This window comes from Scophthalmus maximus, chromosome 13, assembly GCF_022379125.1.
Source record: "Scophthalmus maximus strain ysfricsl-2021 chromosome 13, ASM2237912v1, whole genome shotgun sequence".
Classification (NCBI taxonomy): domain Eukaryota; kingdom Metazoa; phylum Chordata; class Actinopteri; order Pleuronectiformes; family Scophthalmidae; genus Scophthalmus; species Scophthalmus maximus.
The window spans coordinates 19,714,365-19,739,085 of NC_061527.1; the positions used below are offsets into that span (position 1 = coordinate 19,714,365).

At 42.3% G+C, this 24,721-nt stretch overlaps 1 protein-coding gene across 11 annotated transcripts in view; it reads left to right on the forward strand.

Annotated features, from left to right (window-relative positions):
- The window catches only part of LOC118318128 (cyclin-dependent kinase-like 5), a 33,106-nt gene that overhangs the window by 5,443 nt on the left and 2,942 nt on the right, over nucleotides 1–24,721 (forward strand). For 3 of the 11 annotated variants that reach the window (XM_047336735.1, XM_047336736.1, XM_035647482.2), the window contains exons 4-18: nucleotides 12,836–12,881; nucleotides 13,062–13,198; nucleotides 13,317–13,437; nucleotides 14,043–14,102; nucleotides 15,510–15,600; nucleotides 15,702–15,891; nucleotides 17,899–17,979; nucleotides 18,729–18,895; nucleotides 19,162–20,203; nucleotides 20,656–20,760; nucleotides 21,167–21,272; nucleotides 22,503–22,626; nucleotides 22,826–22,931; nucleotides 23,171–23,293; nucleotides 24,545–24,712. In XM_047336735.1, coding sequence (XP_047192691.1) covers nucleotides 12,836–12,881; nucleotides 13,062–13,198; nucleotides 13,317–13,437; nucleotides 14,043–14,102; nucleotides 15,510–15,600; nucleotides 15,702–15,891; nucleotides 17,899–17,979; nucleotides 18,729–18,895; nucleotides 19,162–20,203; nucleotides 20,656–20,760; nucleotides 21,167–21,272; nucleotides 22,503–22,626; nucleotides 22,826–22,931; nucleotides 23,171–23,293; nucleotides 24,545–24,712 — 2,667 coding nt within the window. The remainder of the gene's footprint in view (nucleotides 1–12,835; nucleotides 12,882–13,061; nucleotides 13,199–13,316; nucleotides 13,438–14,042; nucleotides 14,103–15,509; nucleotides 15,601–15,701; nucleotides 15,892–17,898; nucleotides 17,980–18,728; nucleotides 18,896–19,161; nucleotides 20,204–20,655; nucleotides 20,761–21,166; nucleotides 21,273–22,502; nucleotides 22,627–22,825; nucleotides 22,932–23,170; nucleotides 23,294–24,544; nucleotides 24,713–24,721) is intronic. The other 8 variants (XM_047336738.1, XM_047336739.1, XM_047336741.1 and 5 more) reach the window with 8 other exon arrangements.

Here is a 24,721-nt window from a genome sequence, read left to right on the forward strand (position 1 = left end):
CAGACACGTTCAGTGTGGAGCAATATTTGCGGACATTTGCGTTCTCATATGCGGCCCCTCTGGAAAAAGTCCGGACATTCTGTACATGTCTGAAAGCAGCTCAAAATGTTTTTTAAAGGTAGTTTTGTCTGTAGCAAATAGTCGCCGTGCACTCGGTCACTCCACTTTAGTTTGCTATCGTGGTCCTGGTCCGTGGAATGAGTGTGACGTCTGAAGTAGCTCCTAGGGACTGCTGGATGACTGGTTATAGTCCTTTTGTCTTTACTTGGGTTCATCAGTGTGAAAGATCTGCTTTGAGTGGTAGCAAATTCTTAATCTACTCGACGTGATTTGTTTTCATTCATGCAGATGAGGCTGTATAAGGGTTGTCTTGACAGAATGATGTTTTTAGCGTAAGAACAAGGAAACCAAACTGGGGGAAGAAGCAGACGACTGACACTGCAGTAACAGCCTTGTCATCTCAGTCCATTTAAGGAAGAGGCTTTGCCAGGAACTGACATCAATCCAGCATGAATAAGAGAGACTAACTACCTCCTACTTGCAGAGATCCGCGGGCGAGAGACAAAACCATTTCTGAGCCTCAAAAATCCTTGATGTTTTTCCTTGTTCTGCCGTGGCCCTGCGTCGGCCTTCATTGTGACATTTATCACAGCAGTGACCGTACTCGCCGCGTCCATTAGCCAGGTTTCTAATGCCAGCTAGTTAAGCTTTGAGTGCGAGATTTGTAAAAAAACAACAGCACTGAGACGTGATGTTGAGGCAACACTCAGAAGTGAGGGGGGGGGCAGAATGTCCCGTCGGCTGTAAGAAGGAATTACAGCCTGTAATTACTGGGCTGTATTATGGAGACTGATTGATCCTATTCACCGGCAGCTGCAAATGCCAATGTCTCCATTTTATGTTATGGAACTCACATCGGTCAACTTCAGTTAGGTCCACACACAACAGATGGAGGCCGGCGCTTTGTCTGTAACACTCTCTTTACTGTTTATTTATTCATGGGAAAACTCAACAAAAACCCATCACAACAATTACAATGTTCAAAATCTTGGCTTTTCATTGTTTTGTTTTTCCACTGATTGTTCTTTGCTGCCTGATATCTGTATCGGAAGAGTTTAAACTAAATACAGTATATATAGTCCATTTACATGACGATAACCCTGCTGCGGACAGCAGTGTTTCTGTTTTGTCATCCACACGCCCACTCGCTCCCTGTGGATCTTCGGGATTTTTTTTCCTTCTGTATTCTCGTATGGGCTGACTGATATTTTACTAAAGGGCTGAAAAAAAAGTTCTGGAAAATGTCCTCCGCAACAATTTGCAAAAATTTGCGTCTGGAGGCATCTCAAGTCTGTAAAATCACCCGCAAATGAAGAGAATAATCATTATTTTGAGAGAAGGCTAGTCAAGTTCTACTACCATCTCTTATTCAAATGCAAATTATTAAAGAGAAGACATAATTTGTAAAAAATATTTACCTTTTTGTCTTGATCCTAATTGAAAAACAAACGGTTAAAGATATCATTTTGTCGTCTTTCCATTAGTTGATTTAACATTGATTAGATAATGTTCATCATTTTCCCTGCAGATAATAAAGGATACCCCTGAGGTCTGACACTTGACTCAATCTCTTGTGAGTTGGAGATTCAATAATATATGCCGGTTTGATTGAATATCTGTTGGTAACTTTATTGCTAGACATGCGAGAGCACAGGAGGATGAATTCTCTGGCTGCAGATCAATATGGACCGGTGCCATCTGGAAAATATTGTATTGTTAGTGTGCATGAACCGATGTGTAGTTTTTTTTGTTTTTTTATCAAGGGCTAACTCGCAGATCTATGCTGCATAATTACGTGTGCATACACACACAGATGCGGGGCAGGCAGTCAAACACACACCTCACGCACAGATGCTCACACACAGACGCACACATGCACTGACACTTAGAAAGCAGAATCGCACACAAGTGTTTGATGGAGCTGTGACTAGGGGGGGGAAGTGTGCGCTGGCCAGAGCAAATGGCTGCATCCTTTTTTATGTAACGACTGCTGCTGAATCGCAGCTGCTCCAGCTTCCAGAACATGCTTATTTCAGCGGAGACACACCCCTCGAATTTGGTTTTATGCAATACATGTATTTAACGGGAGCAATTAGCCCCAAGAAAGATCTGGGCCCGATATAGAAAGGAAAGAAACACAGACAAGAATGCATTCGCTAATTTCCACTTGATAATCTGAATCTAAGAGGCTTCTGGATTACAGCGTGTGCCCTCATATATGCATTACAAAGAGTTAAGAGTCAGCTGGGCCGATTGTGGCGTAGAGAGAATTGATGTCGTACAGTTTCTGGTGACATTATGTAGAGGTGTCAGTCTATGAGGCCTAAGCTGATAAGTGTACTGTGTCTAATTATTATTCTAGCAAGAGCTACTCATTTTATCTATGGATACCTACATTAAATCACACAAATGTGATTATAGATTAGACCTACACATCACCGTGTATAATGGCTGCATGCCGACTGTCGTGACTTATTTGTTGAAATATATTTATTGGTAAGGTTGTTGCTTTAAAATAGGCTTGCATTCATGATTAATTTGGATTTACATTTGAACACCACAACTCTTGTGTAAATACCATGCAGGCAGAGTTTATTCAACCAGATAGGAAGGCAGTATATATTCTGGTCCAAATATCCGGTGACATTCAATTGTTCAGTCTTACAAAGTGACACAGAATGAAGGTAAACATCAAGCTGGTGTTACATGTCAGGCTTGATGTGGCAGCCCCAAATAACTACCTGCTACCTTTTAGAAACCGTTTTTGTGTTGGCATCCCTTTTTTATTGTTTTATACGACTCCCATGCTTCAGTCCTTTGCTGTCTTGCCAAATGTTGCCACAGCTTCTTGATAAAGAGGGTAACCACTAGATTGAGGCGGCGACATGCTGTTATGTCAAAAGGGTCGAGCACCCCGGGGGCACGGAAAAGCTTTTGTCTTGTAGTTCTGGCTCATCCTTTATTAATTTGTTTTCCATATAAATGGATCATCAGCAGAACATGTCTGGGTTCACTAATTCCTTTTTTTTTGGGGCCGCTCTGTAATGGAAATGCAGTGTTTTTTGGGGGGCGTGTTGACAGGAAATGAGGGGAAAAACCAGATTCATGCTGTTTCACTGATATCTACGCATGCACATTATGCCAAGTGAGCCACAAGGATGCCCCAGGTCTTCTGTCTTCTCTGCTGATGCTTGATTAAAAATCTTATGAAGTAAGCTTATTTATTGTCAGCTAATTAACAGACTTCGACCGGAGATATATACAGTACTTGCTTTTCACCAGCTTTGTCATGATGTAATTGTGCACATACTTACCTATAGTACTCGATTTTCCAGAGGATACTTCACAGCAGAGCACCCAGACCGTAGAACTACTGAATTTTTTCCTAAAAAGTAACACACACTTACTGTATGTTTTTGTGCTGAGCTTTGGTCACAGTGGACCAGTGATTGACAAAAAAACATGGGAATGGGGATAATGGTGCACACATTCTGACAGTCTCTCCTGTAAGACTACAGTGTAAATACTAAGTGAAGATCTGCCCTTTGGTACAGTCCTGGTTCAGTTCTCCTTTTGCAAGCACATGAATTAGATTTTGAAGAAAAATCATATGCAAGCAAACAAAATCAAATTTTTTAACTCACTAGTCTTTGGTGCTGGGGTCCTGTTTGTTCACTCACTGTGTTGACGAAAATGAGGATATCAGCGCTGAGTTCACTGACACTGTTAGAAGACATGTTTGCTCAGTGTAGATTGCATAGGAAACTCCCTCACATCTGGTTCTCAGTTGACCCAGCAAACAAGTGTTTTGAAAGTTGAAAGTATTAAGTCTGAACATGTCGGTATGTACGATTTTTTTCACAAGCTTTTGTTGCGCTGGGTTTGATGAAAGTGGGCTGTGCAGAAAAAAACAAATTAGGTTTCACTAAAAAACCTTGATGACATGGTGCCTCTTTGATTCACTCCATGGAAACAATACTTCAGAGCTAATTGAGAAAGAAACTTTTCAGCAATTTGCGGGTGCAAACAGGAGTTCCTTTTTTCCTTTCTGTGTCCTTGAATGTGTGACACTGGTTTCACTGGAAGTTTGTCGTCATACGACCTCAACCACCCACCTCTGGGACCATGTTGATTTACAAATGAAACACTCTTTGTTTGAGTTGAAACCTCTGAAGCTATGGTGCAATACAAAAGGCCTCTGTCTATCTCTACAGCAGCTAATCTAAATCCTGGATAAGGCTTGTGTGCATGTTCCATTGGTGGTTCTGAAGCATGTGGCAGTGTGTGAAACGTAGAAGGGGAAGCGGGCAAACATCGCTGCGGTGGGTGTTGGTTTAAGTGTGGAACACCTCTCAGTAAATGCACACTACACACGGCGGCACCCTGAATGTGCTTATCATCCCCTGCCACTCTGTCTGCGGAGGAGAGGTAAAACATTGACAGCATCACGGCGATGTCTCCCCAGATTAGCACGCTCCTACTGATTCAGTTTCAGCTGTTACACCTTAGGTTTTAATTAAAAAAGGAGGAGATATGTCCAGTAGAATTAAGCTTCCTAAAGAATAACCTGGTCTTATAGCTGCAGAGGTGTTCTGGATACATTATATCTAACTATACATAAGTGTGAGGAAGTATCGGCCCACAGAGAAGAAAAGTCCTCATATAAAAGTCCCTGTTTCATATTAGCGTGTGATGACTTCTACACAAAGTAAATTAGATTCCAAAGCAGGTGTGTTTGAGGAGTCGCCTTCTGTAAAGATTCAAAGAAGAGGTCTCTTTTTTCCATATCAAAGTAAGATTTAAGTACAGCGCGTAGTCTCACATCGCCTCTGGTAAATGCCTGCATGCCGTGTTTGTGTTTGTTGTCAGTCTAGGGGGCTTCTCCTCACATAATTACCTGCTCGCCATATTGCACAAGTACAAACAAGATCCCATTTACAGTGTTGACAGAATGCAGATAAGAAAACATACAAACAGTAGGTGTAAACGCACGACTGTGAGCATGTTGAGTGTCCAGATAACATACGGACAGTTTATTTTTCCTATTATTCGCATGGGAGGTAAATAGGAATTAAGACATTATGTATTTTGTATGTTGCATTTTCTGTACATGGGATTTATATGAATATCAACAAGACAGGGGCTTGCAAACTACACAGGAGATTTCAGATTCCTTTTGATCTTTTAACTCACTGTGCATAGACTATATTTCAGCATTTATATTTAATTTGGAGTAGTGTCTGACTTTGCTGCAGCAAATCTTAAATATTGTACAAAGCAAAATGATGATTATTGTGAATCTGTGTTTGTCCTCTATGACGATCAATAAGAGGTGACTGTATTCTGTGAAACGAGAGATGGGAAATGTTAGATGCATCGTACAAAACGAAGCTTTTTGTCGTTAAAGGTTTGTGGGCAAAGAATGTTCACATTAAAACAATGCTGTCGTGCACTTTTACTAACACTGGGCACCAGTTAAGCTGATTGGAGCAGGAACAGGGAGATGTTCCCTGAGAGCCTGACACTAATGTGATGTCCCCATGCAAATCTAAGAGAAAGGCATCAGCTTGATTCGACTGTAGATAAAAATGCCTCTTGACAGGGATGTCCATGCAATGCTTGACATGTGAGAAGAATGCAGACGGCCAAGTAAAAAAGTACAGCAGGTTCCTCCCCCATACAATATGTACTGTAAGCCCTTTCAGTAAGGACAGCCCGTGGGAAATTTAAACGTTATGCATTGGTTGAACTACATAATCAATCCCATAATCAATGGGATGACACCATCTGCGATGTCCGTCAACAAGTCGAGGCTCCCATCCACCAGTACCCAGTAGTTATTACCACATTATTACATGAATACTCAGCACTACTGGGGTCACACACCACCAATCTTCCAACGTAGCCTTCATTGTGATCTGAACCACACACCTGTAATGTTTTGTGACTGCATCTCGCACACCTGCCAGAGTACTCAAAATGGCCTCTGAGGTAGCTCCAGCTACATTAAGTGTTTCCATGACACACACACACACACACACACACACACACTCACACTGTTGCGGCTAGTAAACACAAACAAGCAATTAGGTGAGTTGAGAGCAAAGAACACGGAGCTACACTGAGCAGTGAAAGGCATCACATGGTCACATGAGTCATCCTATTATTAGCGAGTGAGCAAGAGCATATGTGGCACATGCCAAAATGAGTCTACGGGCACAATGCGAGCCTCTCATGGTGCAGGGTCCTGGCAGCTCCAGTATGGTGTGGGGTTTGTGTTTTTCCTGGCATGCTTCTGGTTCACAGAGCACCCGAGGGCCAAGGGACCGACGCCAACACAGAGCCACTCTGAGTGAACGTGTTCAGCCAATGGTGAAGCAGTACACTTCACTCATTGCTATATTTTTTTTTTTATGATAAAGCTATTATGACAGTATTGTATCATGACCTATTAACACACCAAACACCATCTTATTAGCGTTGCAAAAATACATTTTTTTAACTTTCCATCACTCTCAGCCTTAAGCACAGGACCCATGTGGAAATGCGGGTTCCTCTACTCCAGTGAAGTCGATGAATATGCGCACTTATAAAGTTTAAATCAAATTTGTTGGGTTTCATCTGTCCTCTCTGTAAATTCTAATAATCTAATAAATGTGGGTTTGTTTTGTTTAAAGTTTCTTGAAATAAGCTAGAATAATAGCAGTTGTTTATACACATTAGTTTAATGTGCGAAAGCAGCAGACAACTCTGTTCTATTTCTAAAAAGGTTTTCCCTGATCCTGGTTCTGTTCAGTTCCATTGCCGACTGTAAACTTCTCAAAGTTGGGAAAACAAATCCACATTTTTATCAAAGGTCATATAGCCTGGCACCACCACAGACGTTGGATTTGAAAAATGATTCAACTATCTAGCGTTCAACTTGCTGACTTTATGTCTTAGTAGCTTGACATATCTATGGTGAAAGAGAATTGATGCTGATGCATACCCTTTCTTGCTGATAGTTAGATAAGAAGACTGATGCCCTCCTTTTGTAGTGAATATGTAGTGAATATGAAGCTACCCTAAAAAGCTGCTGGTTTGTTCAGCTTGAAAACAGCAGGCCTGGCCACGTTTAAAGATAGTAAAATGTGTCTATTATATTTAGTTTGCTTGAGCAGAGTGAAGCTTAAAAACAGAATTTTTGCTATTTTAGTGGTGTGTGTGGTGTGGAGGGATCGGGGTGGGTGTAATATTGGCCTCTAGCAGCTGATCATATCAGAGCAGGTAACACAGTAAGTGTACTGAACTGAGCAAATGTGCTTCGTGTTGGTCGTCAATTTAACTTTTCATTTTTCTTTCTCCAAAAGTTTCACAGTCCCACCGTCACGAACAGCAGACGACACGATGCTACACATTCCCACTTCCTGATAGAAAGGATGATAAAAGTTAAACCAACAATCGGTTCATCAAGCATCAATAGTCCAAGGAGAACCGCCTGCTGTGAATTATGGTCACAAGTACAATGCAAAACACAAAAAATAAAATAAAAATTCAACTCGGAATAATTTAACATTTCTCCTCGCCGTGTGCGATTTAAGAATGATTGACCCTGCTGTGTCATTTTGCCCACTGAAGAGAAATCTATTTTCTACTGATTCCTTGATTTTTGCACTGCCTTCGCCTGTGAGGCTGAGATTCACCACACGATGATCCAAAAAATGAATAATTAGTCTACTGACTTGATCTATTAGGCCCAATCCACTGGAGCGTCAAGTGAGTCACCACCGCTCTGCAGTCATCTGTTGTTTGTCCTCTTTTGATCATAAATCATCCTCTTTTTTTTTATTATGTTTTATTTTAGCATTGCTACAGCTTCTTTTTTTAATGTTGCGTAACCAACTGTGCTTTTTCCACAGATAATAGAAGCATTGCGGTCGGCTTATAGGTTTTATTCCTCATAAACAAGCTGAGTGGCTGTCGGTAACATCTAGATTTATTTTGTGGAGAGGGAAAAAAAAAAAGTCTATCCACCCCCTTTGAAGGGAACAGTTATTTTTGCAAGCAGTGAACAGAAACTGGGACATGAGAGGAAAAAAAGCTTTAAATGGGTCACCTTGAGTGGCGCACTTGTCTATGTGGTCCTATCAGGAGCCAGAGAGCGAGAGACAGAACGCTGTAGGAGGGGACACACATTTCCTGTCTGAGTGTTAAAGTCACTATTGTCCCCTGATACATTGGGGCTATTTCCAGAAAGGCAAACTGACTAAAAAGGCCCAGTCCACCTGTTGATGGACCCTTTGTGACCGGGAGTTTCACATCCTGGAGGTTCTTTCCGCTTTTTCTAACAATGGGTGCAAAGCTCTACACTATAGTGCGGCATCCTTCAACAGACATGTCTGCTGTGCAGTTTGTCCTTCATTTTCATTCAGTTTCAGACTTTCTCAAGTCTCATTCTCATTTCTTAAACTCAGTAAGCCGGATGTGCTAATTTTACCCCAGTAGTTATCAAATCCTGTTTGTTAATGACCGATTTCCAGATTCATATTATTCTTAAACTACCATATACTGTAGGACTGTCAGGATTATGTTGTGTTAAACCAGTGGATGGCGGAGAACACACTGACACTGGCTTAGTGGGCAACAGATGACGAGCTGCAGCAGAGTCATCACTCTTGTCTTTGTCCTCTTACTGTATGCAGATCTTCACCGATAAACAAAAATATCAACACCACATGGCTCAGTGATAAACATTCCTATACTGCAATGTGTGGAGAAATAACCAAGGAAAAGTTTTAATCGCATCAGAAATACATTTGCAGTGTATTTTGGGGTTTTGTTCTCTTTGATAACTTATCTCCTACCGAGTGAACATTATGTCGGCTTTGCACTGTGGATCCACCAGGCTGTTATTAACAAATGTCACAGCCAAGCAGTTCATGTTTAATCTCTTTGTTTGGACATTGTAAATAGGATCTTGGCATTTTGAATCTGATCTTCTTTTTTTTTTTTGCTTTGTGTGAAAGTAATGTTGGGTTCAGTCTTTTACTCTGATGCAGGTTTTTGGCAGCACACACTTTAAAACCAGATGAAAAGTGTGACCGCATGAAGAATGTTACACAGTACAGTTAACTGCATCATCCTCTGACTACTGCAATTGTGCCCTCGACATGGGAGATGACTGGTTTAATCAAGAACATGAGCAGTGAATCATTTTGTAATTAATTTGGTGTCTTCTATCATTTCCAGTGGGTCATATTTACATGGTTATAAAAACTTTGAATCCTCGCGTGGCAAACATCCTTGCCAACCAACAACACACACCAGAACCACAGCCGCTCACCGGTAACTCTTTTATAAATGGAAAGACAAGACATAAAACAACTTAAGCTACGTGTGACTCTGTCGGCTTCTGTCACATGTTCTCCTTTGTCTCTCTCTTCAGTCTGGGAGCTTCTTCACAGGCTTTTTAACCAGGGGACTTATTAGACAATTTAACTCATCTGCCCTGAATCACAGAATCACTCCCCTGGTGCAGCTGGATCTGACACCTCCTGACTGAGACACCTCCACCCTCGCTAAAAAAATAATCTTCAATTAATGTCACGTCATCCAGGTGTTTTCAAAGGCAAAATTGTGAGGACAAGACTGTACAGATGGAAATAGCGCTGTACAGTATATTTGTGATAAAAGAGGCAACTAACAAAGAAGATTGGTCAGAGACTCATCCTACAGCAGGATGATGACCGAAAAGGAAATTCTCGTTGCTAAGCTATTTATTGGTTGGATTTTTATTTCTGTGGTATTTCTTAGTGTTTGTATTTGGGGCATTAGGGTCCGTTTCTAGTCTAATTATTGATTATATTGGATTAGATCCGTAGCAATTGGTTGTAGTTTGATTTGTGATGGTACTTGCTGCTCAGATCTTATTAGTGATTGATTAGGGTTTTAAAGATGTCTGTTTTTATTTATCTGGATCTTACTAATATTGCACTAGCACTCTATGATGGAAAAACTGGCTCTTTAATTATAGATTACACAAACTATTTTTGAATTATGAGAATTTATGTTGTATTCCATATGCTTACTATTCAGCGCCCCGCTTCATGTGGATCTACTTTGTTGTCTTTTGTTGTGTCGCCTGTCTAATTGTCTTGCGTGTATGTCTTGCTGCACCACAAATTGCCCCTTGGGGTCAAGATCAATAAAGGTGAAGTAGAAAACATTAGATTTAAAAAAAAAATTGATTTCCATTGTAGGAACTATAATAGAGTGTGTTCCACTGCTGGATAAGGTTGTGCATAAATCATTTACAATCCTTTTATTATTATTATTTTAATAATTTTTTTTCATAATAGTGACTAGCTTGTTTTCCCTGCTGTGTTAGACACCGACACTGCACCTTAATGTGTCACATAGGCAGTTCTGAAGGTGCTTAAGTGCATAATCTTTGCTGTTCGGGTCGTGGGTGAAGTGACAGCATGTCCATAGTAAATAATAATTTACCCAGCTTGGTTTCTCTCCCACACTGATGAGAGTCTAGTTCTTTGCCACATGGGAATTCCTATAGGGCTTAAAATAAATAAAGCTTAAACAAAAGGTTCAGAGTAGCTTGTGCACTGATCCATCAAATGAGTTGAATTATTGGTTTTATACTGTATCATTCTGACTCTGCCTAACTCTACTTTTTCTACGTGAAGCAGAAATCACCTGAACTGACTTAAATGACTGATGAAATGTGCTGTCAATTGGAGCAAAGTAACGGATTACCTGGGTCTCTGGAAGTTTTGAAGTCTCTAGTTGCGGAGCTTTGGTGCTTTTCTATGGAGGTGGTGGTGGTGATGAGTGTCCTTTTTTTGAGTCCTCCACAAGTCGGTCAATGCTGTTGGCAGCAGTGAAGGGAACCTTGTTCCATTGTCTCCACCTTCAGCCGTGACTAAGCGTGTTTATGCTGGAACTGAGATGAGACGAGAAAGCAGCAACAACGAAGCAAAATAATCCAAGAAATTAGACTCAAAAATCGGACTCAAAAAAACAGCCCCCCAACATATTGGGCCTCATGCAAGAACTGTTCGTTTGAACCGATTTGTTGCTACGGATCCAAATTAAACATTCGGTCAACTTCAACCCACATTCATTTCAGATTGCAAATTATTGGATGCACCTTTACTTTCTAGGCAATTTGATAGACAGACTCTACAGAGATGACAGTGAGGCAAGAAGAGTTTGCTCAATACAAAATCAGGGAGGGTCCTCGAAGGAGGAAGTGACCAGTAGACTGAAAGTATAGTCAATCAACATCTTGGGTTATCATAGACCTCCTTTATCAAGCATTGTAGTTTATAATCGGGATCATTTACCATTCCAACAAATGTTCATTTGTGTTAACTAACGTAGCAGACCGACAGCCAATCGGAACAACAAACCAGCAAATGTTGGTTCTTCTTTTAGAGAAAGTATACCTTCTAGTATGTCTTATAATATTGTCAACATAGCAAATTAAACAGACGTCTCTACAGCAGCGGTAGCCATCTCGGTTGTTTTCTGAAAACGAAATCAGACACACCTCATTTTGGGTAAACTGTTGTGATGGCCTGACTTGTTGATGGCAGACCCATCTGCCAGAGTGAATAAATATGAGCTTGCTGAGTGGTCTGGTTTCCAGACTAATCTCTTGTAATAATGTTGTCATATCAACTTGGTGATAACTAGTGCAAAATTTTTTTTTGAGAAGAACACAAACATGGATCTATTCATTAACATTTATTGTTAACAACAGCATCTAATACAACCTTAGCCAAAATGTAAATTTGCATTCAGTGTCCAATTCCTGAATGCTTGCGAGTCATAAACACAATCCAATAAATGACACTTCTACCTGTTTTGCATTAATCTGTATCCCTTCACAAATATTGCTTATCGTATGCAGATATAACTGATATGATACTTTGATACACTTTGTTGTTTCATGTACAGCAGATCCAATCAAAGCCTACGCTTTATTCAACACGCCACGACAGATCCTGGTTAGTTAAAATGTGCTGCAGCTACTGATCTGATTTATTTCCTCGAGTAGTGATCAAGATACAGACATACATGTATAACAGGTCATCTGATTTACACCCTGCTGTGCATCATGTCCCTCGCACTGTCTTGCATATGCACAGTAGAGTGATGCTAATGAAGCTGACCCTGCTGTGAGTCACCTTATATTTCTCAGTTCCCCGGAGCAAGACTCACTGTTCACTGTGATCCATGTTGGAGCCGGTGCGATGATGCCTCTGGCTTTCTGATGGGGGGAAAACTGGAGCACAGCTCTGAGCCATAGGCAGAAATACCAAGCCTAACTAGGACATGTCGAGAAATGGGGCTAGCGGTGGGGCGTCGCTCACAGAGAACTTCTTGGAGGGATGATGAAAAGTGTCTCAGGGTAACTGACTCAGTGGTCACTTGTTCTGAATGTTCCCTTTCGCCAGCCGAGTAATGACTGTGCGATTCATCTTGTGACCTTTTGTGGGGGTCCTGACCCCCAGGTTTGGAACCACTGATCTGGATGAAACGTATTATTACTGCTGTTACTATTGGAAATTAGAATTAGGCGATCATCTTTGTAGATTTGGACCAAAGATGTAATTATTTAATGCTTATCTTTTTAGCCAAAGCCCATGGAAATGAATACACAATTGTGTTGTCCCAATTATTGTAACTAGAATACTGTTATATGTAATCCTCCCTATTGACATGAATAATGAAAAGCTGCAATGATTTCTCACTGGCTGCTATGTTTTCATTGCAGGACACCAATGAAATTGTGGCCATTAAGAAATTCAAGGACAGCGAAGGTAAGAGGGCTCTCCTCTCCGATGAGGACCAAATCATCAGAGAACACTTTTTATAGTCGAACACCTCATAATCTTTATTGTCATATTAATTATATTTTTCTCGGGGTACAGCCCGTTCTCTTCACTACATGTAAGCCAAGTTGTAATCCTGATTTCCTGTCCTGTCTCACCTCCATGCAGAAAATGAAGAAGTTAAAGAAACAACACTGCGGGAGCTCAAGATGCTCCGCACCCTCAAGCAGGAGAATATTGTGGAGTTGAAAGAGGCCTTCCGCAGAAGAGGAAAGCTATACCTTGTCTTTGAGTATGTGGAGAAGGTAAACACCCTCTACAGAAGATTTCTTGATTAGGTCTACAATGATTTATTTTTTTAAATGTCAATGGCACCACAGGGGGTGGTCATATTCTTTTTTGGTTGTGTTTTTTATTGTTTAGAACATGCTTGAGCTGCTCGAGGAGCTGCCGAACGGTGTGCCGACGGAGAAGGCACGCAACTATATCTTCCAATTAATCAAGGCAATCCACTGGTGTCACAAACACGACATTGTTCATCGGGGTAAAGTTTCTCCTTTTTATTTTTTATTAAGACACAGGGGAGACCTTATTAATGAGGCATAGAAGAGACAGGAAGAGTAGACAGAGCGCAGCTTTTACTTCTGCTCCATCACTGGGCACCATCTGTGCTAACATTTTAGAAACAACTAGAACCAATGCATTTGCATCAGTGTAACAATATAGAAATATAGGAGTTTTCTCTTGAAATGGTGGCTTTAAAGGTTTTTTGATGTGTTGTACTCAACCACTCCATCGTTCACAAGATGTGAGCTTTCGGCGAATCAGTTGCAGCAGAGCAGGAAACCAGATGGCCCATGTGAGATTTTGGCCCACTGAGAACAATAGAGCAGGCATCCAAATGGCCTGTGGGATACCCAGGCACACATATGACAGTGTTAGCGAGGGATTCGAGGTTTACGCTACGGTTTAAATTCACAATCTGTGATTTTATTTTCACTGATAGAATTAGATTTTATGTGATTAATTGTTTGCTTATTGAAGAAATATTATTTGCTTATTATTAGGAATCTATGTAGTGTGAGGATAGATGGTAGTGATCTAACGATGACGTCCCTGACTAAGCTTATGTGTCTTCTTCCTCCTCAGACATAAAGCCAGAAAACCTTCTCATCAGCTCTGACGACATCCTCAAGTTATGTGACTTTGGTGAGCACGTCTATCGAACACTCCCACTGTAGGATCTGTAAGAACGGTGGTCAATCAGTCAGAGCTGTGATGATATTTTCATCAGAAACTATATTTGGCTGAAACCAGTGCAGCGGGAGTGCAGCAGGCACGCCTCATCCGGTTCATCTAAAACTCTGCGTGCCGCCTTTCTCTCCTGCCTCTCCGACGGCTGCTGCACATTCTTCTCTCATCTCCATTCAGGAAACATGTTGGAAAACAAGACACTAATCACGCTTTGACTCAATCTGGTAGAGCCACAACAAAACGGGGGGGGGGAGAGCAGAAAACACGGGATAGCCAACATCGTGTGGGCAATCTGGAGTGAGAGACTGACGACTCGCTGTTTGCTCTGTGTCAGCCAAAGGCACGGAATGAACAGACCTCGACTCCGTGTGAAGCTTTACATTCTGCACATTCTTTTTCCTTGTGTGTTTTTTTCAAATGTCAGTGCGAGCAAATTTGACATTGAAGCAACTGGATATGAAAAGCTCAAGTTAACAGCTGTGAGCATCAGTGTATTTAAAATTGAATTAGTTTTCCATTATGCATCTTTTAATGCAGAAATGGAAACATGACAGAAAGCATTGGCCCTTCATGTTACAAGGACTTTTTGTTAAACGCTAATTTGTTTTCCCACTCAGTCAGACAAGATTTACATTTTCAAATACTTTTCCTCCCCATGTTCAAATAAAGGTGTGAATTTTTTATAAAAACTGATCGCCCAACTGTACACTGTAAACAGAGCCATGCTAACCGTTTCCCTCTTCGTCCTGCCTTCATGCTATGCTAGGCTCACAGCTTCATCTTTGGTGTACAAGCTTAAGAGTAGTATTCATGTTCTTATCCAAATCTCAGAAAGACATCATATAAAATGATTTCCCCTAAATGTCAACATCTTCCTTGAAAATGAGATCATCTTACAGTTTTCTGTACTTAAAAATAATTCAGATTTTTACCCATACCGTTAATATCTATATGAGAGGATATAGGTACTCATAATCCAGCAGTTTGACATTTGGGTCACTTATTCGCTACAATATACCGCTAGAGCACAGTTATCTTAGCTTAGCAGTCTTTGTAAAGTTTGTGTCATAGGACAATGAAAAAGATCCAATATAGGTTAATAGTCAACATTTTTATGGCTGATTATGGGTTAAACAATATGCAGAATTTATATGACTTGATATTCCCAGAGGGCTCATCAGCTCTTCCACTGTACGTGAGTTCAGCTTTTACCTATCTCAGCTGCTTTGTAACCTGCCGGAATCCTAATGAGCACCCAGAGAGGCACCCAGCTGAAATCATTTTTTTAGGTGTCTCAGCATGTTGAGCATATCAAAAGTTTCCTCATCTTACTATACTGCTTCCTCTGTCTTTTCTTGCCAGGCTTTGCACGTAATCTCTCAGAGGGGACCGATGCCAATTATACAGAGTATGTGGCCACTAGATGGTACCGCTCTCCGGAGCTCCTGCTCGGGTAGGTCCAGTAGTGTATGGGTGAACACTACAATGACATATCGTTTGAGGAGCTAATCTCATGCAATCTACACAAACGGATGCTTAAATCTGTGGTCCCAGGGCTCCGTACGGCAAGGCAGTGGACATGTGGTCGGTGGGCTGCATCCTGGGAGAGCTGAGCGACGGGCAGCCCCTGTTCCCAGGAGAGAGTGAGATCGACCAGCTCTTTACCATCCAGAAAGTGTTGGGGCCCCTGCCACCAGAACAGATGAAGCTCTTCTATAACAACCCTCGCTTCCACGGGCTGCGGGTAATGTCAGGCCACGCACCGCAACCCCTCTCTATGGCTCACTCCTCTGACCCCATCTCGCCATGTTGCTCATAATTAGTTCTGCTTCTTTCCTTTTCATCCACTTGATCTTCTCTCTCTTTTTGCCGCCTCTCTCTGCCTCCTCCTCTTTCCTCGTATTCTCCCTCCCTTATTTATTTTCTTCCCCTGCTATGTCTGTGCGCTCTCTGCTTGTTTTTTTCTCTTCTGTTTCTGGCTGAGTTTGCTGTGCCGTGACTGATTGGATCACAATGACTCATCGTGTATCATGTATCTTGTATGCTCCGTGAAGGAAGGCTGTGATAAGTCTTCAGTGGCAGGCTGGTGGTTCAACAGCCCTGGGTTGTCCTTCCCTTCCCCTCCCTGCCCACGCCTCAGGATATAATTATTAGTTTGCAAAATTGCCCCTCTGTGAATCTTTGATGGTGATATGGATCCCAGCGTGATAATTATTATTTTATTTTTTTCCTTTTCATTTTGGACATTTGATTAATGGGTGTTGGCGTGGAATCAAAATTTATATATCCAGCACATACATTTACATGAAAGTTATTTTCTACAGTAAAATGCAGGTACTCTGCAGAAACATCAAGCACCTGTTATTGTTAGTACTCACTCAAAACAAGAAAAAAACTATATTCTCCACAAAATTGCTCTGCCTGTTGTATTCAAATGAGTACAGAGCATCATCCTGTCTACAAACGTCACTGAAGAGTAGACATTCATACTTAAACCCCTTTCTAACTGACAGATTATCCACTAATGGTGGAAAAGACCACGACTCAATCACCGAAAGGAGAATCGTTTTTTTGACGTCATTACATTATTGACGCAGCAAGAAACCACACAAAACTTGTGCGTGAACGCAGGATGTTTCATGGTTGTTTTATCACACTGGCCCCCTACGGTGTGCTTTCTGTAACACTCGGAAATGTGTGGACGGAAAATATTTTACAAGAGCATCATCATTTTTACATGATCTACCCAGCAAACTTTGATTAGGTTTATTAATTCCCAGAATGGATACTATTTTAGTTGTCACTTACAGTACACTGAAAAATTACAATAGACCACCAGTGAGACAGGTCAACAGACAGACACCATGTGAAAACCAACAAAATTAAGTTACGTTATCAAGAACCTGCCTCGCCACAACAATTAAAATTGATAAATCAGAAGCTGTGCTGCACGGTGGCGTGGTTAGCACTTTCGCCTCACAGCAAGAAGGTTCTGGGTTTGAATCCCGGTTCAACCAGGGCCTTTCTGCGTGGGTTCTCTCCAGGTTCTCCGGCCTCCTCCCAAAGTCCAAAGACATGCAGAAAGGGGTTAGGTTAATTGGAGACTCTAAATTGACCATAGGTGTGAATGTGAGAGTGAATGGTTGTCCGTCTCTGTATGTGGCCCTGCGATAGGCTGGCGACCTGTCCAGGGTGAACCCCGCCTCTCGCCCAATGTTAGCTGGGATTGGCTCCAGCCCCCGCGACTCTTAAATGGATAAAGCCGTAGACGATGGATGGATGGAAATTAGAAGCTATGTCTAATACAAATTGAAACCTTAAAAATGAATGACTATTATAACGAAACATATGAGACGAAACATTAAATGTTTAAATTCCCACATCTCTCTAGAATGACCTGTAATATGGCACAACAGACTCAGTCACTCAACAGAGCCAAACTTATATGGATTTTTGATGCCAATGCCAATATTAGGGAAAGAACAATTTTTCAGATACCAATTTATCTGCCAATATATATATATATATATATATAATAAAATAAAAATGTTTGGCAATGATTCCTTAGATGTTGTTATCAAACCCTTATGAGAAAGAAATGTGATGGAGTAACACATATTCATCTACTCTACACACAGTACAGGTGGTTGATGATGCAAGTGTTTCTCTCTATGCTAGTCTTTCTACAAAGCGGCAATCATTTGATCATTTCTCTTTTTGTTCTGCTCTATTTCCCACTCTGTTGTTTCAGTTCCCTGCTGTGAACCACCCACAAACCTTGGAGCGTAGATACCTGGGAATCATTGGCGGAGGCCTGTTAGACCTGCTGAAGGTAAGGATCACGCATCTGTTTCTAGTTCATTCCTGCTCACGCTGTAGAAATAAAATGACTCTGTTTCCATAAAAAATTATACAATCGATTGCACACTCGATAATTTGCATCATTATCATCATGTTTACGTCGTGACTGCATGATGCCTCTTTACTGCTTCAGCATCTCTCAGCTCATATCCTAGTCCCAGCACCACTGTTATTGCTGTGTCTGCACTGTAAACAGGAACTCCATGTCAAGAATGTGGGCTGCGTTTGTGCACTTGTGCTTTTCCCAGCAGATAATGACTCACTGCTAACACAATGTCATCTCAGGACTGAAATCAGCAAGGACACAGATCTATCTTACCACTTGTTTGGCTTTCTTGAGAGGAGTTTCGATCTTAATTGAGCAAAACCTATTTGCTAATTACTAAAATGAAGCTGCACGACTTGCAAGGAGTATTTGTATGTCTTTTTTATTCTGAGACAGTTGCCGCTATAATAATGTACAGTTTATTTTTGTGTGAGTGCATTCACTATGAAGACTGGTTATTAAACAAATTAATTTGAATAAGAAAAGAAGATGTAATGCTGCAAATCATATTTTACATCGTTCAGTGACTGTAAAATCCCATTATAGCAGCTGCCTGACTCTTATGACAATGGCTGTGACTCATAGTAGCATGACTGTCTGAGGTTGTCTGCGATGTCAAGGTGTTCGGGGTTTCTTGAGGACTCACAGGCTCCCTCTGTGTGTTTGGATGTTAGAACCTGCTGTTGCTGAACCCGACGGAGCGCTTTCTCACGGAGCAGAGCCTGAACCACCACGCCTTCCAGACACTGCGGCTGGTGGAGCGGCCCGGCCCACCGACGCCTACACCTGTACGTTCCTCTAAGAGGAAGCCTCACCATGGGGACAACACCACTCCGAGCAGGTCAGCAGTGAGCATTATACAGTTCAGCCAGTTAAAGCTTGTCCGTGTCCCACTGTTGTTCACACTTAAGTATATAAAAGATAGATTGATAGAAATGATTTGCATACGTATACTAGGAAAAGTAAGGGTCCAACAATTGATCCCTGTGGAATGCCACACAAGACCATACTCTAAATACAATTACTTTTACTTCAATATTATTAAACCCAGTGGTACAAAATTGAATATGTGATGCGCAGTATGTTGACCGCCCTTCTCTTTCTCAGGAGCCATGGGGGAAAGAGCTCAGGAGGCCACCGCTCCAGCAGCAGAGAGTGCTCCAGCCTGCCCCGCCATGAGGACCCCCACCCCAGCAACGATGGATTTCTCAACGGCAACATGCCTACAGCCATCAACCTCAGCCCCACCCTGCATCCCAAGAGCTACCAGCCGCAGATCTTTAACCACTCCACCTCGTGCAGCATGGACCTTGCCAGCAGCAACCTGCCTCACCTGCTCAGCCCTGGCGAGGCCAAGAGCAAAGGAGACTTCGAGATGAACCTGGGGTCCAAGGTGTCCGACGGCCCCGGAGCAAAGTACCTCAAATCCAACTTCCGCTCGCAGCAGCATCGCCATTCTTTTGTGGAGGGGAAAACCAACACTCTTCAAACTGGGGAGAAGCATAGTCGACATAGCTACATGGACTCTCACGGCTCCACACCCTCCTCCAAGTTTGCCTACCTGAACTTGTCTAAGAGCTACGGCACGCTTAGTGACGCCAAGTCAGTGGGGAACTTAAATGATGTGCATCTGTATGCCGATGAGCCTACGTCTCGCTATTTTCCCTCCAGCTGCCTTGACCTCACAGCTCCGAGCAGCCCAGCAGCACGCCGAGTTGACAGACTGGGACCCGGCACAGCTGGCCGAGGAAGCACGCGCTCGGAAAGGGAAAGTAACACCTTGGACTCCTCTTACAGGCGCTCCTCCACCCGCCACAAGGCCTCAGAGGAGGCCAAGTCGCCAGACGCCCTGGACCCAGGTGAAAGTAGCGCTGAAAGGAGCCACGGCCACTCACTGTCTGCCCCACACGACCCTCTGCCTTACGGCCCGGGATACACCAGCCCATTCTCCTCCCAGCAGCGGCCACACCGCCACTCCATGTACGTACGGAGGGACCACCAGAGGACACACGGGGCAGACGAGGGTCTGACGGTGGGGCAGGGCATGCCCACCAGAGCCAGCAGCCTCCAGCTCCTGTCTCCACAGCTGCAGCACCGCACGCTGCCTCATCACCCCGGCGGCTCCTCCAGAGAAGAAGACATGAGCAGGGTCAGTCATCAGCCCACATCAAATCTCTCCAAGCTAAAGGAAAGCCTAAGCCTACAGGATGTAATCATATCAAATGCCTACACCAGGTTGTGTTGGATAACTCTCCCTCACTGTCAGTTTGTACAACAGTGCAGCCAGGATTTATTTTGGTGGCCTCTGAAAATATCACGATCTGTGTTCAGCTTTTTAACCAGATCTTGTCAGTCAGTTTTCCAGGTTTATAAAGAATTGGAAAGGCAGGAATTAACACAACTGCAGCTTCATCTATGAATGGTTCTATGGTGTTTAAAGCTGACTGTCCCGTTAGGATAAACAGTGAGTCATGTTTCCTGTATTTATATATACTTTATACACACGTATAGTATATATATAGTGTGTGCGCTAGTGTGTATGTACTGTATGTATGTGCTGCAATTCTGAGCTCACATCATGCTTCATCGTGTCTCCGTTAGCAGAGCGAACAGGCACCCACTGAGGTCCTCCGCAGCAGACCCCCAATAAGGGACTCCACAAGGGACAACACCGCATCTTTTCACACACAGCGGCAAAAAAGCGAGGTCCGACATTCTGCCTGCACCCACCATTCCCCACCCACATCCAGTCTTCCGAGAGTGTGGATGTGGGTGGATACTGCTGTCATGAACTGCTCGCTCTCTCTCTCTCTCTCTCTGTCTCTCTGTCTCTCCCTACATCAGATGCCTCTTCATTCTCTCTGTGTGCTTTGCTTCCCCTCTAAAGTGACTACTAACGATTGAAAGTCAAGCTTGTCATCGCAGCACATTTCAGTCGAATACATTTATAGCCTCCACAGATGTTGCTTTTATTTTAATGAGCACTTGTAAATCGATCAACCTCCCCCTTTTCTTCTTCTTCTTTGAGGTAAATTTTGAAAAAAAAGCCAGCTCAGATAGAGACGCTGGCCTCTGAGGTTTTCATGTGACTAGTTCCTCTGTTGTGACTCAGGTTGGCTTATATCATGTACAGAAAACAGAAGACGGGGGCTCCTCCAAAGAGAACCGCAACATCTACAGTGAATCGATGCCGAGGAGGGTGGGAAGCTTCTACAGAGGTTGGTTTAGACAGATATCTCTGGCCAGGTCTCTTATGCACTGCACTGCACAGTAGCGATCAAGTTGTCTTGTATCTGACACGACTGCAGTTTACTACAATTGGGAAAATCATTTCTAACAAAATCATATATGGTTATTGGTCAGAACCTATTTAAAGCCGGAGTGTGTAGAATTCTTACCGATCTCAGAATCAGGATTTTATATTTTTTAACCCAGACTAGATTTTTGAGCCTGATGCCAATATTGATATTGGCAAGTTTAAAAAAATCTGATTACAATGTCAATTTGTCAATACACCATTTATTTAACATGAACAGATAATAATCCAAAACATTATTACTCAATGTCTTTTTATTGGTATAATCAGACAAATTCAATAATAATCAAACATTTCTGACATGGAGGAGTCTACGACTAACCAATGTCCGCAGCACTGTGAGAATGTACTCAGCTGAGCATTTTCTAACTAGCATTAACAGAAATACAGCTAAAGATGATTGGGACTGTAATTACTTTTGCAGGTATTTGGTCAAAAATCTAAGTATAGGACAAATTGAAAATATGACTTGATAGTGACACTGGATAAAGAGTCAGACGTTATCGTCTGGTCAACATGAATTTCTGAACCACTTAACGTCACTCCGATTTACATTTCATGTCGGTGTTCAAGGGAAGGTCAGGGGAGTCAGAAGGATTCATCATCTGGGGACCATGAATGTCTACAAAAAAAGTGGATTGATGTGACTAACAATAGTAACCAATATATTCACACTGAATGTGTCACTGCTTTCCGGGGGACAAACTATGCACGGAGACACTGTCTCTAAATTCCCTATAAAATTAATATTTGTCATTTTCTGTGCTAACATTCAACTTATTCCTTATCTGGAATAACTTTGACAGCATAAGACTTTTTTGCAGACAACTAGACAACTAGACAATCCGACTAACACATTTGTGGAGTGTATTGTATTAATCCATTCATCTCAGTGTCCAGAGTCTGGATTTTTTTGACAACAGAGTACCACAGGCAGGAACCTTGAATTCTACACGAGTGGTTTTAATGATAGTTGTAAAATGTGCCCTTTGCAGTAGTTAGCTGCATATGACCATAAAAAACACAAATCATAATTCGAAGGCACACTTTGCACGTTGTGTTGGAGTTGTACAGAACTGCAGTCTGTTAATTTTCCTCCCGAATGAACTGGATTGCTGTGTTTGTTGAACAGTCCCTTCCCCCCGGCCAGACAACTCCTTTCATGACGGCCGGGGTCAGAGCCGGGGCTCCGGCTTGTCCGGGGACGGCAGCAGTTTGGCGAACCACTCCAAACGCCAGCCGACCTTTGACCCTTGGTAATTAAAAATATAGTTAACTTTATTTACTTCTCTGACTGAGGTTACAATGAATGAAATGTATTGGCACATTGAATTTTACTCTGCTTTACTCGCTCTTTAACATAAAATGTCAGGTCTTATTAGGAGTTGAAAGATCTCGTGTATTTTTAGCGGGATATCACGCTCAGTACACTTTGTTTTGTTTTTTGATTTGCAGGACTGGCCCAGATACGCTGGTGTTGAACCCCTCTGAGCCACCCAAAGAAAAGGAGAAGCAGGGTTTCTTCAGAGCAATAAAGAAGAAAAAGAAAAAATCTCAAATGGTGAGTTGCGTGTCAAGTAAATTCTCAGGGCGCAAGTCCTGTCTCGATGCACTCTTTCCACAAACACATATGTCCTTTGACATCAACACCTTGTCTGTCTGCGCACTCTTCCTCTGCTTTTCAAATGTGTAATACTTTGCCTTATACGGCACCTGTGCAGAGATGTAAAATCATGTCTTGTTGTGGTTGTCATGTGCTCGTGTCCCCTGTGCCACCAGTCATGTGCCTCTTTATTTCAGATGGAAGTCCCCGGTGGAAGGCCTCCTGTCATCAAGAAATGTCTTTTCCCTCTGTTTAGCCCAAAGAATAACATAAAGCATAGTTCATCTGTGCGAGTCCTCCCTGTAGTGTCCTCTCCCATGGTACACGCTGTTTCGACACTCTCCTCCTCCTCTTTCTCCTCCCTCCAAATCATTGTCACCCATCTAACATCGCATGCATTAGTACCATTAATCAGCACTGTTTAAATGTGTCATTTCAGGCAGTTTTTTATGTTGTTTTATTTGATAATTTCATTTAAAAAAATGATGCATTGCTGTTAATTCACATAATAATGAATCGCTAACACAAACCAGCCAGATCCATCGAGACAGGTGGAAACAACAGTAGATCTCTGAAAATATTACCAACGAAGCAATAAATAATGGATTATTTATTGCTTGTGACTTTTACTCCAAGAACTTTCAGTTAAATGAAAGCAGGGTCTTTCTCCCCGAGTCACATTTAATGGATCTGGCTGTGTTCAGTCCATCAGATTCTGATCAATCGCCACTGATTTCAGCCACAGTCCACAACAGTATTTCTCTGGTTATGAGTTATGAGGATGAACGAGAGCGCTCATGACACACAAGATGTTAATAGTCTGTGTGTGTGTGTGTGCGCTCCTGGTTACATTCACTTGGTGATTTTCGTCGGACAGAAGCGTTTGATCAACTTCTCTGCCCGTCAGAGTCTTATCTAAACCCATGACCTGATTTAACGAGGGTTGCTAAATATAAAAAGAATTACCAAATTCTGACATGTTAAACTGCCGCTGCTGTGACTGCCTCGCGTCACAGTAGTGGTTCATCGTGAAGCATGTGTTTGAGACTCCATCTTCCCTTCACATGTCTATTTATACGAGAGTTTGTTCAGATTCCGAGAGGAGGGTTACTGGATGATCATGGAGCACAAATACACGCAATCTGGCCCGAGGCAGTCAGACTGCGAGTTGGTGGAGAACTGTGCCCGCTGCAAGAAGGGTGGACGGTTTGAAAAGATGTCTCGTGTATTCTGATGAGAAGCGCCGTTCATAACTTGTGAAGAAGATGAATTGTTGTCTCTCTTCCTCAGATCAGAGAATGCTTTGGGTTTCTGGCTCCAGATGCATGTTTATTTAAATTTTTCTAAATTCTTCACTGCACCTGCGATCAAACAAACTATTGTGAAAAAGCATGTAAAGGACAAAACAAAACACAAAAAGGTGCATTATGATGTTTTAATAGGATTCTGATTAACTGTTTTCACCTGTAAGCACATTCAGTGTGTTCCTTGTTGTCCTTTACATTGTGTGGACCGCCCTTGGGCGTAAGTGTAAAGTTGGATCGGTTAAAATGATTTTCACTGTGTGACAGGTTCCTACTGACGGGGTGGACACAGTCATCCAGAAGTCCTCCAGGTCTTCGGGCCACCAGAGCAGCCGCCACAGGACCCGCGACAAGAGCAGAGACCGGGACCAAGAGCGAGATCGAGACAGGGACAAGGACTGGCCACCGGAGAAACTGTCGGATTCACACTCTCCAGTAAGCCTC